General features: G+C 42.1%; 1 protein-coding gene across 1 annotated transcript in view; it reads left to right on the top strand.

Moving 5' to 3' along the window:
• Positions 1-15823, top strand: part of ass1 (argininosuccinate synthase 1) — a 42987-nt gene that overhangs the window by 3965 nt on the left and 23199 nt on the right. The window contains exons 3-8 of the mRNA XM_056290966.1: positions 6738-6806; positions 7414-7602; positions 10738-10794; positions 10915-10989; positions 11493-11563; positions 11686-11716. Coding sequence (XP_056146941.1) covers positions 6738-6806; positions 7414-7602; positions 10738-10794; positions 10915-10989; positions 11493-11563; positions 11686-11716 — 492 coding nt within the window. The remainder of the gene's footprint in view (positions 1-6737; positions 6807-7413; positions 7603-10737; positions 10795-10914; positions 10990-11492; positions 11564-11685; positions 11717-15823) is intronic.

Consider the following 15823-nt stretch of genomic DNA (forward strand, 5'->3'; position numbering starts at 1 on the left):
TGCAGACCTTTGGCATTCTAGCTGTTAATTTGTTGAGGTAATCTGGAGAAATTGCACCCCACGCTTCCAGAAGCAGCTCCCACAAGTTGGATTGGTTGGATGGGCACTTCTTGCGTACCATACGGTCAAGCTGCTCCCACAACAGCTCAATGGGGTTCAGATCTGGTGACTGCGCTGGCCACTCCATTACCGATAGAATACCAGCTGCCTGCTTCTGCTCTAAATAGTTCTTGCACAATTTGGAGGTGTGTTTAGGGTCATTGTCCTGTTGTAGGATGAAATTGGCTCCAATCAAGCGCTGTCCACTGGGTATGGCATGGCGTTGCAAAATGGAGTGATAGCCTTCCTTATTCAGAATCCCTTTTACCCTGTACAAATCTCCCACCTTACCAGCACCAAAGCAACCCCAGACCATCACATTACCTCCACCATGCTTAACAGATGGCGTCAGGCATTCTTCCAGCATCTTTTCATTTGTTCTGCGTCTCACAAACGTTCTTCTTTGTGATCCAAACACCTCAAACTTGGATTCATCCGTCCACAACACTTTTTTCCAGTCTTCCTCTGTCCAATGTCTGTGTTCTTTTGCCCATCTTAATCTTTTTCTTTTATTGGTCAGTCTCAGATATGGCTTTTTCTTTGCCACTCTGCCCTGAAGCCCAGAATCCCGCAGCCGCCTCTTCACTGTAGATGTTGATACTGGTGTTTTGCGGGTACTATTTAATGAAGATGCCAGTTGGGGACCTGTGAGGCGTCTGTTTCTCAAACTAGAGACTCTAATGTACTTATCTTCTTGCTCAGTTGTGCAACGCGGCCTCCCACTTCTTTTTCTACTCTGGTTAGAGCCTGTTTGTGCTGTCCTCTGAAGGGAGTAGTACACACCGGTGTAGGAAATCTTCAATTTCTTAGCAATTTCTCGCATGGAATAGCCTTCATTTCTAAGAACAAGAATAGACTGTCGAGTTTCAGATGAAAGTTCTCTTTTTCTGGCCATTTTGAGCGTTTAATTGACCCCACAAATGTGATGCTCCAGAAACTCAATCTGCTCAAAGGAAGGTCAGTTTTGTAGCTTCTGTAACGAGCTAAACTGTTTTCAGATGTGTGAACATGATTGCACAAGGGTTTTCTAATCATCAATTAGCCTTCTGAGCCAATGAGCAAACACATTGTACCATTAGAACACTGGAGTGATAGTTGCTTGAAATGGGCCTCTATACACCTATGTAGATATTGCACCAAAAACCAGACATTTGCAGCTAGAATAGTCATTTACCACATTAGCAATGTATAGAGTGTATTTCTTTAAAGTTAAGACTAGTTTAAAGTTATCTTCATTGAAAAGTACAGTGCTTTTCCTTCAAAAATATGGACATTTCAATGTGATCCCAAACTTTTGAACGGTAGTGTATATACAGTACAGAGCTGATAGAAAGGCAACAGTAACTCAAAGAACCACTCATTACAACCGAGGTATGCAGAAGAGCATCTCTGAACGCACAACACGTCGAACCTTGAGGCAGATGGGCTACAGCAGCAGAAGACCACACCGGGTGCCACTCCTGTCAGCTAAGAACAGGAAACTGAGGCTACAATTCGCACAGGCTCACCAAAATTGGATGATAGAAGATTGGAAAAACGTTGCCTGGTCTGATGAGTCTCGATTTCTGCTGCGACATTCGGATGGGAGGGTCAGAATTTGGCGTCAACAACATGAAAGCATGGATCCATCCTGCCTTGTATCAACGGTTCAGGCTGGTGGTGGTGGTGTAATGGTGTGGGGGATATTTTCTTGGCACACTTTGGGCCCCTTAGTACCAATTGAGCATCGTGTCAACGCCACAGCCTACCTGAGTATTGTTGCTGACCATATCCATCCCTTTATGACCACAGTGTTCCCATCTTCTGATGGCTACTTCCAGCAGGATAACGCGCCATGTCATAAAGCTTGAATCATCTCAGACTGGTTTCTTGAACATGACAATGAGTTCACTGTACTCAAATGGCCTCCACAGTCACCAGATCTCAATCCAATAGAGCACCTTTGGGATGTGGTGGACCGGGAGATTTGCATCATGGATGTGCAGCCGACAAATCTGCAGCAACTGCGTGATGCTATCATGTCAATATGGACCAAACTCTCTGAGGAATGTTTCCAGTACCTTGTTGAATCTATGCCAAGAAGGATTAAGGCAGTTCTGAAGGCAAAAGGGGGTCCAACCCGGTACTAGCAAGATGTACCTAATAAAGTGGCCAGTGAGTGTATATATATATATATATATATATATATATATATATATATATATACAGTGCTGCTGAAAGTATGTGAACCCCTTAAGCAGTTTAGATTTTTCTGTTGTTTTACCATGATTTTCTTATTCTATCATCACCAGTTTTTATGTATGAAATGTCAGATATATGTTTATCAGTTGCATGTACTTGTTTAGTGGGACTTGTTTAAGTAGCCTAAAAACTACATGAAACATGGAATTAGTGTATGTGCAAAAGTAAGTGAACCCCCCGCTGCATTGGTTAAGTCAAGCAGGTAACAGACTCGGGTGAAACACATTTGGGTGCTTAATTAACCAATTAAGCAGACCAATGAAATGAGACATCCTTGGGAAAGGGTTTGGCCTGCACTAATTAAAAGAGAGAGGAAACCAACCAAACCACTGTGGTCCCATACAAATCAACAATCCCGAGAGCAAAGGAGATATCCGAGGACATGAAGAAGAGGGTAGTGATAGCCCATCAGTCTGGGGAGGGATATAAGACCATCTCCAAAAGATTCCAGCTCCATCCATCCACTGTAAGACAAATAATTTACAAATGGAGGGCCTTCAACATGACAGCAACTCTGCCTAGAAGTGGACGCCCATCAAAACTATCACCCAGAAGCACCAGAAAAATAATAAATCAGGTAAAGGCCAACCCACACATCACCTCTAGAGAATTGCAGACCTCTCTGATAGCATCTGGGACAAATGTGCATGCATCTACAATCAGACGAAAATTGAATAGCCATGACATTCATGGGAGGGTTGCTAGAAGGAAGCCTCTGCTCTCAAAAAAGAGCAAAGCTGCCCATTTCAACTATGCCAGAGAGCACTTGGACAAACCAGAGGCCTTCTGGAAGTCCATTATCTGAACAGTCGAGTCCAAAATAGAATTATTTGGTCACAATCAAAACCAACATGTTTGGAGAAAAGCCAACACTGCATATGAAGAAAAGAACCTCCTCCCAACAGTGAAGCATGGTGGTGGAAATGTGAAGGTCTGGGGCTGCTTTTCTGCTTCTGGACCTGGACGACTCCATATTATCCAAGGAACCATGAATTCTCCGGCATATCAACAAATTCTTGACCAGAATCTCCTGCCATCAGTCAGGGAGTTGAAGCTGGGACGAAAATGGATTATGCAACAAGACAATTACCCAAAGCATTCCAGCAAAACTACAAAGGAATGGCTTCAGAGAAAGAGGATTCGTACTCTGGATTGGCCCAGTCAAAGTCTGGACCTTAATCCAACTGAAATGTTGTAGGTGAGACCTGAAGAAGTTGGTACATACCAGATGTCCCTCCAACCTCTCTCAACTGGCTGAGTTCTGCAAGGAGGAGTAGGCAAAAATCCCCATAAGCAGATGCGAGAGACTGGTTAGTGGTTACAGAAGATGTTTGGTTGAAGTAATGGCTGCAAAAGGAGGAGCCACAAGCTACTAATACAAGGGTTCACATACTTTTGCACATGTTAAATTTTCAGTTTTTGTGAAATAAACCACCTTTGTTGAATTAAATAATGAAAATATATCTCTTTTTGTGTGTGTGTCCATTATTTGGAAGGTGTGCTTTACAAATTGGGATTTGGATGTATGTGTGATAAGCTTATTTTAATGTTTTTTACAAAAACAGTGACCATGTCTGGAGGGTTCACAAACTTTCAAGCAGCACTGTCTATACACTCACTGGCCACTTTATTGGGTACACCTTGCTAGTACCGGGTTGGACCCCCTTTTGCCTTCAGAACTGCCTTAATCCTTCGTGGCATAGATTCAACAAGGTACTGGAAACATTCCTCAGAGAGTTTGGTCCATATTGACATGATAGCATCACGCAGTTGCTGCAGATTTGTCGGCTGCACATCCATGATGTGAATCTCCCGGTCCACCACATCCCAAAGGTGCTCTATTGGATTGAGATCTGGTGACTGTGGAGGCCATTTGAGTACAGTGAACTCATTGTCATGTTCAAGAAACCAGTCTGAGATGATTTGAGCTTTATGGCATGGCGCGTTATCCTGCTGGAAGTAGCCATCAGAAGATGGGAACACTGGTCATAAAGGCATGGACATGGTCAGCAACAATACTCAGGTAGGCTGTGGCATTGACACGATGCTCAATTGGTACTAAGGGGCCCAAAGTGTGCCAAGAAAATATCCCCCACACCATTACACCACCACCACCAGCCTGAACCGTTGATACAAGGCAGGATGGATCCATGCTTTCATGTTGTTGACGCCAAATTCTGACCCTGCCATCCGAATGTCGCAGCAGAAATCGAGACTCATCAGACCAGGCAACGTTTTTCCAATCTTCTATTGTCCAATTTTGGTGAGCCTGTGCGAATTGTAGCCTCAGTTTCCTGTTCTTAGCTGACAGGAGTGGCACCCGGTGTGGTCTTCTGCTGCTGTAGCCCATCTGCCTCAAGGTTCGACGTGTTGTGCGTTCAGAGATGCTCTTCTGCATACCTCGGTTGTAATGAGTGGTTATTTGAGTTACTGTTGCCTTTCTATCAGCTCGAACCAGTCTGGCCATTCTCCTCTGACCTCTGGCATCAACAAGGCATTTTCGCCCACAGAACTGCCATTCACTGGATATTTTCTCCTTTTCGGACCATTCTCTGTAAACCCTAGAGATGGTTGTGCGTGAAAATCCCAGTAGATCAGCAGTTTGTGAAATACTCAGACCAGCCCGTCTGGCACCAACAACCATGCCACGTTCAAAGTCACTTAAATCACCTTTCTTCCCCATTCTGATGCTCGGTTTGAACTGCAGCAGATCGTCTTGACCATGTCTACATGCCCAAATGCATTGAGTTGCTGCCATGTGATTGGCTGATTAGAAATTTGCGTTAAGGAGCAGTTGGACAGGTGTGCCTAATAAAGTGGCTGGTGAGTGTATATACATATACATACATACATACATACATACATATATACATACATACACACACACACACACACATATATATATATATATATACAGAGAGAGAGCCTATATATTAATGTATATTATCAACACCATTGATGATTTCCAGAAAAAAAAGCTATATATATGTGTGTGTGTGTGTGTGTGTGTGTGTGTGTGTGTGTGTGTGTGTGTGTGTGTGTGTGTGTGTGACACACACACACATACGTATATACATATATATGAATATATGTATATATAAATAAAGTAGGAGATGGTGGCGGTTCAAAGGAAGAACTCAGTTTAGACATTAGTTTCCAAACGTGTAAGTTGCGATTTTACAATTTGTGGCGACTGTAGCTATGGTATGTGCTTAATGTCACAAAAACGTTTTACCCTGTCAAGAGGACTTGATATTACATTAAACTTTGTGTGTAATATTTGTACAATTCATTCAAAAATCCTTATCTGGTTGCAAATATACTCATGCCCATGGTTTCCATAGGTGGAAGTCCCTCTCTTCCTGTCTTGTTTTATATATTTAAAATCTTGAAGTAGCAGACTCCCGCTCAGCTCTATCTTTCAGGTGGTGAAAAAGATGGGGCTTTTTATTTTTTTAAATATATTTTCCCCCCCTTTCTTCTCAATTGTACTTGGCCAATTACCCTATTTCCCGAGCCATCCCAGTCTGCTCCACCCCCTTTGCTGATCCGGGGAGGGCTGCAGACGACCACATGCCTCCTCTGATACATGTGGAGTCGCCAGCTGCTTCTTTTCACCTGACAGTGAGGCGTTTCACCAGGGGGGTGTAGTGCGTGGGAGGATCACACTAAAGCCCCCAGTTCCCCCTCCCCCCTGAACAGATTCCCCGACCGACCAGAGGAGGCACTAGTGCAGCGACCAGGACACACACCCACATCAAGTGCGAATTGTTTTCGCCTGTAGAAGTAGCAGAAAGAGGTTGTATTTTTGCAGGCTTTCCTTGCATTTCTGAATGTATGCATTTATAGGTATCAAGATTCACAGCCTATTTTCTAATTTTAGAAATAGCTTTACACTAATGGAGTATTAAGGTAGCCATCATTTTGTGCGAGGTCTGAGATGACATAACAGCTGAATGTTCGCTGACAGTTTCAGCAGGCCTCTGTTGCGAAATCAGGGTACATCAGGTCAACAGGTGTGATCAGAATCACAAAATAGCGGTCTGTTAGACTCTTAATGCTCAGCAGTTAATCAGTGGTCTGTCCAACGCAACCATAATTTTAACCCTTTAGAAGCTGCAACAGATGATGAGCAGTACACAGATGTGTATGTATAAATGTTTTTTTTAGTTTTTTTTTTATGGTATGTCTGCATGGATCACCTCATTGATTTCTTTTTCACGTTTTCTCAGCTTTATTGGCCCGACTATTATAGGTTAGCAGCAGTTATTTAACAGGACAGAACCTTGGCATGATATCTTTTTATAAGACCAATAATTTTGTTATGACTTAGGATACCTTAAAAATGTCAATGATTTTTATCAGTTTACTAAATTATTCACATTTTGTTGTTTCAGGCAAAAATTGGACAAGATGAGGACTTTGAAGCTGCAAAGATAAAGGCAGAAAAGCTGGGTGCAAAGAAGGTAAGAAATGAAAATTTACTTAGTGATTGTAGTAAAGAACAAGCACTATGTTCTGTCCAACAAACAAATACAAAAACCCATAGTCACATAAGTTTTGTTACCATTATTTTGTTGTTAAATGAGCGAGATGTAATCCCGTTTTTCTCAAACACAAAAGCATCTCAGTCTGTATGCACATTGTTGTAGTTTAGCTCATTCATAACACAGTAACTTTTCCCTCATGTTAATCGCTCATTCCTTAGCCATAGTTAGTTTTGGGTGTTTAATCTGTACTTTGACTTTTGCCTTTGGCAGTATTATTTAATTGAAATTATCGTGATTTAGTGTCTTTGTTTTTTGTTTTTGTTTTTTGCTTCTTCTTTTTTTTGAAAATTTTCCCCCCTTTTCTCCCCAATCGTACTTGACTGGTTGCTGCTCCCCCTCTGCTGATCCAGGGAGGGCTGCAGACTTTCTTTTTTTTTAAAGAGGAATTTCATCATAACAAATTCATGAAAAAAAATCTCAATATTAATATTTAGTCCAGCTAAAGAGCTTTAACAACAACTTTATATACATTTTGTGCAAAGGACAATTCTTCTGCCTCTGTTTTCACTCACTGACTATGCAGGTTTTCATTGAAGACCTGCGGGCAGAGTTTGTTGAGGAATTCATCTGGCCCTCGATTCAAGCCAATGGCATCTATGAGGACCGTTATCTGCTGGGTACATCCATCGCACGTCCCTGCATCGCTCGGCGCCAGGTCCAGATTGCACGCCAAGAAGGCGCCCAGTTTGTCTCCCACGGTGCCACTGGGAAGGTGAACCATATTCTGAACCTGCAAGCGTATCCTGTGTGTTTTGCAGGATTCAGCATGAACTGTTTCTCCACTGGTCTGCTAGATCAACAATGTACTAGTCGCACAGTTCTTCTCCTTTTCCTTGATACAAAAATGGACTGTTCTAATTAGACATTTAGAAATTAAGTTATTTGTTATTGCTTGGGAAGAGATGTCAGCATCTGTTATATGTTAACTACCCATATCTACATCTCTTATCAAGGACCCAGTGATAGGTCAGTGCATGAAATTTATTTTCTTTGTCGCTTCATAATTAGTTTATGTATAGATTTTATTTTGATTGTGTGCTGAAATGCCCTTGAAATAAGATTTGGTTAAATGCTATGTGTAACATTTCAGCTTTTCTGAGGCATGATATGAAAATTGAGTAACAGGCATGGGATGGCACAGATAGAACAATGTAAACAACTCATGAACCCCCATTGTCCAAGTTTCTGCATTCCAAAACATAAGATCTGGTCCAGCTGAGTTGTTTTTGTTGTTTTCTGACACTCTGCCCTTAGAAGACTTGACTCGCCCTCACAGTCCTCAGTAAGCTACACTTTCCAGGCATCACAACAAACAGTGTTTACTAAGGTCATTTGAAAATGGTTGACAGCTTTACTGTTTTTTTACTTACTTAGACTTGTTAATGGCTTTATGCATGCTCAGTTATCCAGGTGAAGAAATCACAGAAAGTTGAATCAGTTCTGGACACAACGTTTATTGATAGAAACATTTCATCACTCATCTAAGTGACTTCTTTGGTCTTAACTGACTCATCAGCAGTCACTCGGGGTCGAGTATGACCATCCTCCCTTTGGGTCCCTTTGGGTCCCTCTGGGTCCCTCTGGGTCTTCAGGTGGGCTTAGAGGACAATCCTGGAGCCGCATAATGGGAGGACGCCTGCACGTGACAGCTTTTTACATGGAGAAGCTGATGCACCTGCAGCCATCACATGGTCCTTGGCAGGGGGTGGCCAGAGTCCAATGGCATGGAGAACAAGACGATTGGGGACCACCCTCTGTTGCAGCCTTCACCCGCCTTCACTGCTATTGTAACCTGAACACATCTTCCGCCAGCTCCGCCGTTGAGGTCTTTGTTGGATCACGCTTCATCTGGAATCTTCCCCTTGGCCTATTCACCTTGGGTGACCCTACCAGGAGCCAAGCTCCGGACGGCACAGCTCTTAGGATCATTAGTACACGCAAGCTTCTCCACCATGGCAAGGATCCAGGAGAAGCAGTGATCCTGACGTTACCTGAACCTCTCAACTGACTGCAGGTATCCCCAACATTATAAGCAATACAGTGGCATAACGATCGAACAACGATCGGTTTTGCTGTACCTCTGAGCTGACAACGTCCCTACCAACACAGCGGCCGGGGAAGGGGAGAAATCCCATACTAAACAGGCCCTGGTTACTTGTGGTTAACCTAACTGGGTGTTTGTCAAAGCCAGGAAGATGCCCAAGCAGTGCACCAGCGGATTGAAGAGAGGAGAAGGACAACAGCTGCCTAAGCATAAACCAGCAGTGATTCTGTATGTGGTGGGAGTTTCAGAACAGTTTAGGTGCGTATTTTCCAAACATTGTGTCTCAGTTGCTTCCAAACCCCAAAACATGCTGTGCCAGAAATTGATCTACTGCAAGGATCAGGTCCCCCAGCACAAACAGAGCAGTATAGTGTACGCTGTTAAGTGCCAGGAAGGTTGCCGTGACTTGTTCACTGGGGAAACTAAACAGATGCTGGCCAAGAGGATGGTACAACACAGAAGAGCCAGGACTCTGCAGTCTACGCCCATCTACAGGCCAGTGGCCACTCTTTCAAGGATGAGGATGTGCACGTCCTTGATAGGGAGGAACGCTGGTTTGAATGGGGAGTCAAAGAGGCCGTCTATGTGAAGAGGGAATAACCGTCCCTGAATCAAGTGGGGGGGGGCTAAGAGTACATATCTGTCGCCATCTTAAAATCCTCTGTGAGTAGTACACATGGCCATTGTAACTCTAGTTAATGGTCACAGCAATTTACATATGAAACTGATTGTTGGTTTCGGGCGTTATGCCACTGTATTTTTTATAAGGGTTGGGATACCTGCAGTTAGTTGAGACTGACAAAGTCACTTAGATGAGTGATGAAATGTTTCTCCCAATAAACGTTGTATCCAGATGAACTGATTCAACTTTCTGGGATAGATTTGTTAATGTAATCCACACTGAAATATGTGAAATATGAAATATGTGCTGAGAGTACATAGCCCTGGGTCATCAGACCTTTGTCATTGTTGTATTTGTTATTGTTGTTAATGTATGTATGTATGTATGTATGTATGTATGTATGTATGTATGTATGTATGTATGTATGTATGTATGTATGTATGTATTTATTTATTTATTTATTTATTTGTTTGTTTTTCAAGATAGCAATTATTAAGTTTGTCTTAAAATTCTAAATTTTTATTTAACTTCATACTGGTACAGCAAGTTGAATTTTAATTTAGTTTGAATTTCAGAAAAAGGAATTAAATTCATCGCAAATCAGAAAATAAATCATGTATCAACATCTTATTAATGTTTATTTACAATTTGGCAGCCTTGTTTTCCTTTGAGATATAAGTCAATTTTCTTTATTTCCACTTTAAACTTATTGAACTGAGATTGATTGAGCCTAAAATCAAATTTCCAATGGCACAGCATTGAATTCTTGACAATTCAGCTTTATAGTTTCCAACTTCTACCTCTAGATGGAGGTAAATGCCATGTGATAAAGTTACAAGAACCATTGGACTTAGCCTTGGACAAGGTGGACATGAAGTCATAACTTATAACCATCTTCAGGCATACTTGAACATCTGGCTAGCTTTTATCTTTTTATTTTAAGATGGCTCACTGTCATTTATGTAATTTAGCCAAGACATTAGATAAACCTCTGGTAGGAATCAATCCCTGGACAGGGGCAGCACACGTATAGTTAAAAGCAGGGATACTCAACATCTCTATCTGTGGATACATTCTATTTTCTCAACATCTCTATCTGTGGATACATTCTATTTTCTTTAATTACATTTATTACATTTATTATATATTAAAATTACTTTGGGTTGTGCTTTGTTTTCTAGGGAAATGATCAGATCCGCTTTGAGCTCACATGCTATGCCCTTTTTCCAGAGGTTAAGGTGAGTTTGTCCCGTTGTATGGTGGTAACTTACTATACATGACACTTATTCTTGCACTATTGGTTTGAATACCTATGTTGCGTCATAGGCTACATGCTGAACACCACACTGCTTGTTTAGATTATTGCACCATGGAGAATTCCTGAGTTCTACACCCGCTTCCAAGGAAGAAAAGACCTGATGAAATATGCCCAGGTAACACTGTTTGGTCATATATTTTAGTTACACATACACACTTAAATTTAAACAAAAAGCTTTGTTCAAGCATCTCTAATTTACACTCAAAGAGACAAAGTTTTGCGCACCAATACACTCAAAGTGCCATTTTTGTCATCCCCCAAAACCCCTTTAGAGGGCATTCTAGTCTTTCCCAGTTAAGAGTGGTCATTAAATTTCAGTGAATACTACTTTTCCGAATGGCTTGTGGGTTGTATGTAATTTGTTGAGTTGTCACTTTAGCTGAGAATCGCCAAACCTTACCTCCTTCTATTCAAATTTGGAATTTGAAAGGGAGAACAGCACAGGGAAAACGTGAGGAATTATGATCGGACGGTGCGGTGTATCAAAAACATTCTGCTAGAATTTATTTGTTCTTCTGTGTTCAAAACTTCTTTTTATAAATATCAGATTGAACCCTCAATTACTGTATGCTTATAACCAAGCTGCATTTAATGGTCATTTTCTGTTTCACATGCTAGACACATGGCATCCCTGTGCCTGTCACACCTCAGGCGCCTTGGAGTATGGATGCCAACCTCATGCATATAAGGTGAGCAATATTAGCATTCTCTTTAGTTCCCTTTTCCATAATTTTTCTTTCTTTTCAAGAATTAAGAATGAAATTACATAGATTTTGGTATTTAAGATGTAATTCTCTATGCTTTTAAACAGCTATGAATCTGGAATCTTGGAGAATCCTAAGGTAAGATCCTTTTCCTGATGCTTTAGTGAGGGGCTTTCTGTGTTATATGCATGTGTTTAGTAGTCTCTTGGGAAAAGAAGATGTACTTAACACTAATGCAGTATGTTGCAGATGTATACAAACCCCTATGCACACTGGGATGATATGCTTAGCTTCTCCAACTGAGCCTTTATCTCACCATAAAGACTGATTTAATACTGAAAAGCTAGGTCAGAAAAAGCACTTTCAAAAAAACATATGCAGCAAGGGTATTACTTGTGCAGCAGTCACCTGTACTGTTCAATGACAACTTCAGTGAACTGCCATGCTGGCTTGATTGATTACATCTGAAAATCTTGAAACTTATGACTGAACTTTGGGCAGCAATTTGTATGGATTGATACAAACCTACATCTGAGGGGCTCCAAAGACATTTCCAAGTACAGAGTAATTGAACGTTATTATGCACCATATAACACATATATCATGCAACATTAATCTGTTGCTATTGCCAATTAAGGTGCATCTCTGGCAAACATGCTCTACTTCTCCATCAGAGATGGGTTCCCACCCAAGAAATATGTATTTCATCTAAATCTTCAAACTATTTTTTCTTCCTTATGAGCAATGAAGGAAATTCGGTTTGCCCTCTCCTCATTTAGACACAGTTCAAAATATTTGATATTTAATGTTATTTTCTCAAACTGTGTACATTAAGAAGTCAGTTGTATTGGCCCAAGATGTCCTTCGCATAAGCCACTTGGAACAACAATAACAATACAACAGAAGTCCCTTCTCTTGACTCATGCCAGCCCCACCACAGACAAACCCAGCTCACTCGTATACAGTGCTATGGGTGGAACAGAGTTTGATCTCTGCTCAGGTCAGGGGTCAAAGTAATACACATGGGTTGCCCCAGACGACCTCCAAGGCTCAAATCCTTCATCCCTCTATCTTTGTCTCTGCCTGTATCAATGTATCTACTCACCCTGAGTCCTTGCAAGGCCCTGGGAAGAGCTTGGGACACACAGACACTGACTTGTCGTCAGCAACGCTTCGCCTAATTCCCGATTTCATGGGAGCCAGGGAGGGGGAAGGGTTAGGGTGTTGCGCCCAGCTGGGGCCTCCTGGGTTCCAGCCCCAGCTCCTCGAGACCTCCATTGTTCCCCTGGTTGTGCTGCCGCGGGCTGCGACGTGGGAGGGGAGCCATTTCATCGTGACACCGTGACACCAAAATGTCACCAGTAACAGTAAAGTACAAAGGCAGCGGCCCAGACAGATGAGTCCCCAAAGGATGGGGTGTCACAGGGAGGCGAGGGGTCCTATGCTTCTGTAGTGGAGGGGTAGAGGCAGAGCCACTGTAACTCACAGGCCTCCATCTCTCTCTCTCTCTCTCTCTTTCTCTCTCTCTCTCTCTCTCTCTCTCTCTCTCTCTCTCTCTGGCACTCCTCTCTTGCTCTTTCTCATTTGCTGTTCTCTCTCTGTCTCTCTTGCTCTTATCTCACTCTCTCTTTCTCTCTCTCCCTCTCTCTGGTGCTCTAGCCTCACTTTTTCTCGCTTGCTGTTCTCTCGCTCTTCTCTCTCTCACTCTTCTCTCTCTCGCTTGCTCTTATCTCACTCTTCTCTCTCTTTCTCTCGCTTGTGCTCACTCTTCTCTTTCTTGCTCTAGCTTTCTCTCTCGCTCCCACTCTGCTCTCTCGCTCCTCTCTTCCTTGCTCTTCCCTCATTTGCTCTTCTCTCTCACTCTCACTCTCACTCTTTCTCTTTCTCTCACTCACTCTTCTCTCACTCTTTTCTCTTTCTTGCTGTCTCACTGTCTCTTGCTCTCTCTTTCTCTCTTGCTTGCTCGCTCTCTCTCTGCATGTATTAAGAACTTATTGTCTCAGTTTTTAAAAAAAAAGTTGCGCTGTTTGTTAATCAGACAATGTAATACATAATTTAAAAGAATAATAAATTATTTCGATTAGCAAAGCACGTTAACATAGGTTAGAAATGACAAATCGTGTGAAGATAATTTTTTTTCCAGTTTTACATCCTTGAGTAAATCTTTCATCCAGAGATGACATTCAAGTACTCGGTCGATGAAACCAGAATTTTTATCTTCTAAGAAGATCCTCTAAAAGAGGTCATCTGGTTTTAAGTATCTCTCCTCTGGATCTTTTTCTCAGTCCTCCAGTTACAGCCCTTAAGGGCCAGGGCCTCAGCTATTTAGGCACCATACTCACCTACCTGTCACACAATAGAACCACTCTGCTCAACACAGTTAGATTAGGCGATGTGCAAATGATCGCTCATGTGCTCCTCACTAGATAAGAGCAAGCCGGGAGTTCAGGTTACTCTATGATTACCACTGTATCCTTCCTGATCACCTCCAACCTTTTTGCTAGTAGAAATGTAAGCTATGTTGCATTGTATTTTTTACTCACTCGTATCTGACATGAATAGTTATGAAGACTCACCCTTGCGGACCTGAATAAACATTTGCAAAGCTGTAATTGTGCTTTTTCACTCAGTTTTAGATGTGTCTGTTGTCCACATCAGGCTGGGTTAGAACAGGAATGGTGAAGTTGACCAGAATGTTATATTTGATTGTAGTTGCCCTTCCTTCCCCAGCTAGATCCTGGAACTTTAGAAAGCCACATTTCAGAATTACATTTTCTTTTGTTATTTTAAGGAATGATATTTAGTATCTTTAAATTGTGACGTTCAGAGTATTAGATTAACTTAAGCATCTTTAGAAAGGGTTTTTTAGGGAGTTGTTCCTTATTCAATGCGAGGGTCTAAAGACAGGATGTTGTGCTGCTGTAAAGCCCCTTGAGGCAAATTTGTAATTTGTGATATTGGGCTATACAAATAAAATTGACTTGACTTGCTCAAACAAATATCTCCACACCTTTATGCTTTCTCACTTTTCCTACTTCTGTGACTCTCTCCCTGTCAACCCGACATGAGCAAACCCTGAGGCAGCCTGATATTCGTCCTGAGTCATTAAAACATTACCTCAGTCTTAATTATAGTGTCTTGTCAGTGGGCTTCCTCAGGTCTCGTCAGCTCTTTGATCAGGGAACTGATGGAGCATCATTTGTGTTGACCAGGAGTAAAGGAGCGGAACGCCAGCCCTTGTTCACCTAGAGGAAATGAAAACTTGTTTTCTGTTGGTCGCTTGGCTGGATGACTAGATAAATGGACAGAAGATTGCCTGCAGGGGAAGGATGTGGGGTCATAGGTGTATGTAGGCATGGGTATGACTTTTAAAGTGGAGGGGTCAGCGCTTTTCATGTGCCTTGCTTGCCCCTGGATCCAATTGTTTTGACCTGTAATACTTGGTCAGTGACCTTCATTTCAATCTCATTGTCACCTGCTGCCCTTTAGCTTTATCTCGATGTGCAAGAGCCTGTTGGATTAGCAAGTCATCCAAACAGACACACAAATATATTTGAAGGCCAAGCATTGGCCATATGTACCTGGGTGTTTAAAATATAAGCACCCCATATATCACATAGATATTATTTCTGTTGTTTCAGTTTACCTTTTTTTCCATTATGAAGAGAACCAGACTTGAAATGTGGTGATTTAAGTGTCATTTCCAACCCAGTGGACCAAGGATTTTTTTTTTAACCACCCTCTTCTTTCTATCTCACTCCCATTTCCCTTTCTCTCCCTCTGCCTGCCTCCACCTTTGCCTCTTTTGGCTCTGTTGGCCTCAATTGAAAGCCAATGAGGCAACTAATATGTGGAAAGATAGAAATTTACTTGCTTTAAGTTCATGCCTCAGTCCTCTTTTGCTCTCTTTGGGCTGCATTCAGTACAACAATATGGCAGGAGCAAAGACTGCCAAAGGAGCTGCTCTGTGCTACATGATGGTGTGCTTCACGCCCCATTTCCCACCAATGCCTCTCTCCCCTCCACCTTCCCTATCTCTACCTTTTCCTCTCTTTCAGGCCCACAGCTTTGGGACGGGTCCACCTGCAGGGGGTTTGAATTGAAATGCATTGATCTCTTGCATACTGGAAACAAGCCTGTTCCCTTGATTCCCCCTTTGTCTTTTAACCTTTGTCCTATAAGTTTTGGTTTTCATCGTTGTTGTAAATATAATTTTCTAAGGGCCATTTAGTGAAAGCTTGTGTA

This window comes from Lampris incognitus, chromosome 12 (genome assembly GCF_029633865.1).
Source record: "Lampris incognitus isolate fLamInc1 chromosome 12, fLamInc1.hap2, whole genome shotgun sequence".
Taxonomy (NCBI): domain Eukaryota; kingdom Metazoa; phylum Chordata; class Actinopteri; order Lampriformes; family Lampridae; genus Lampris; species Lampris incognitus.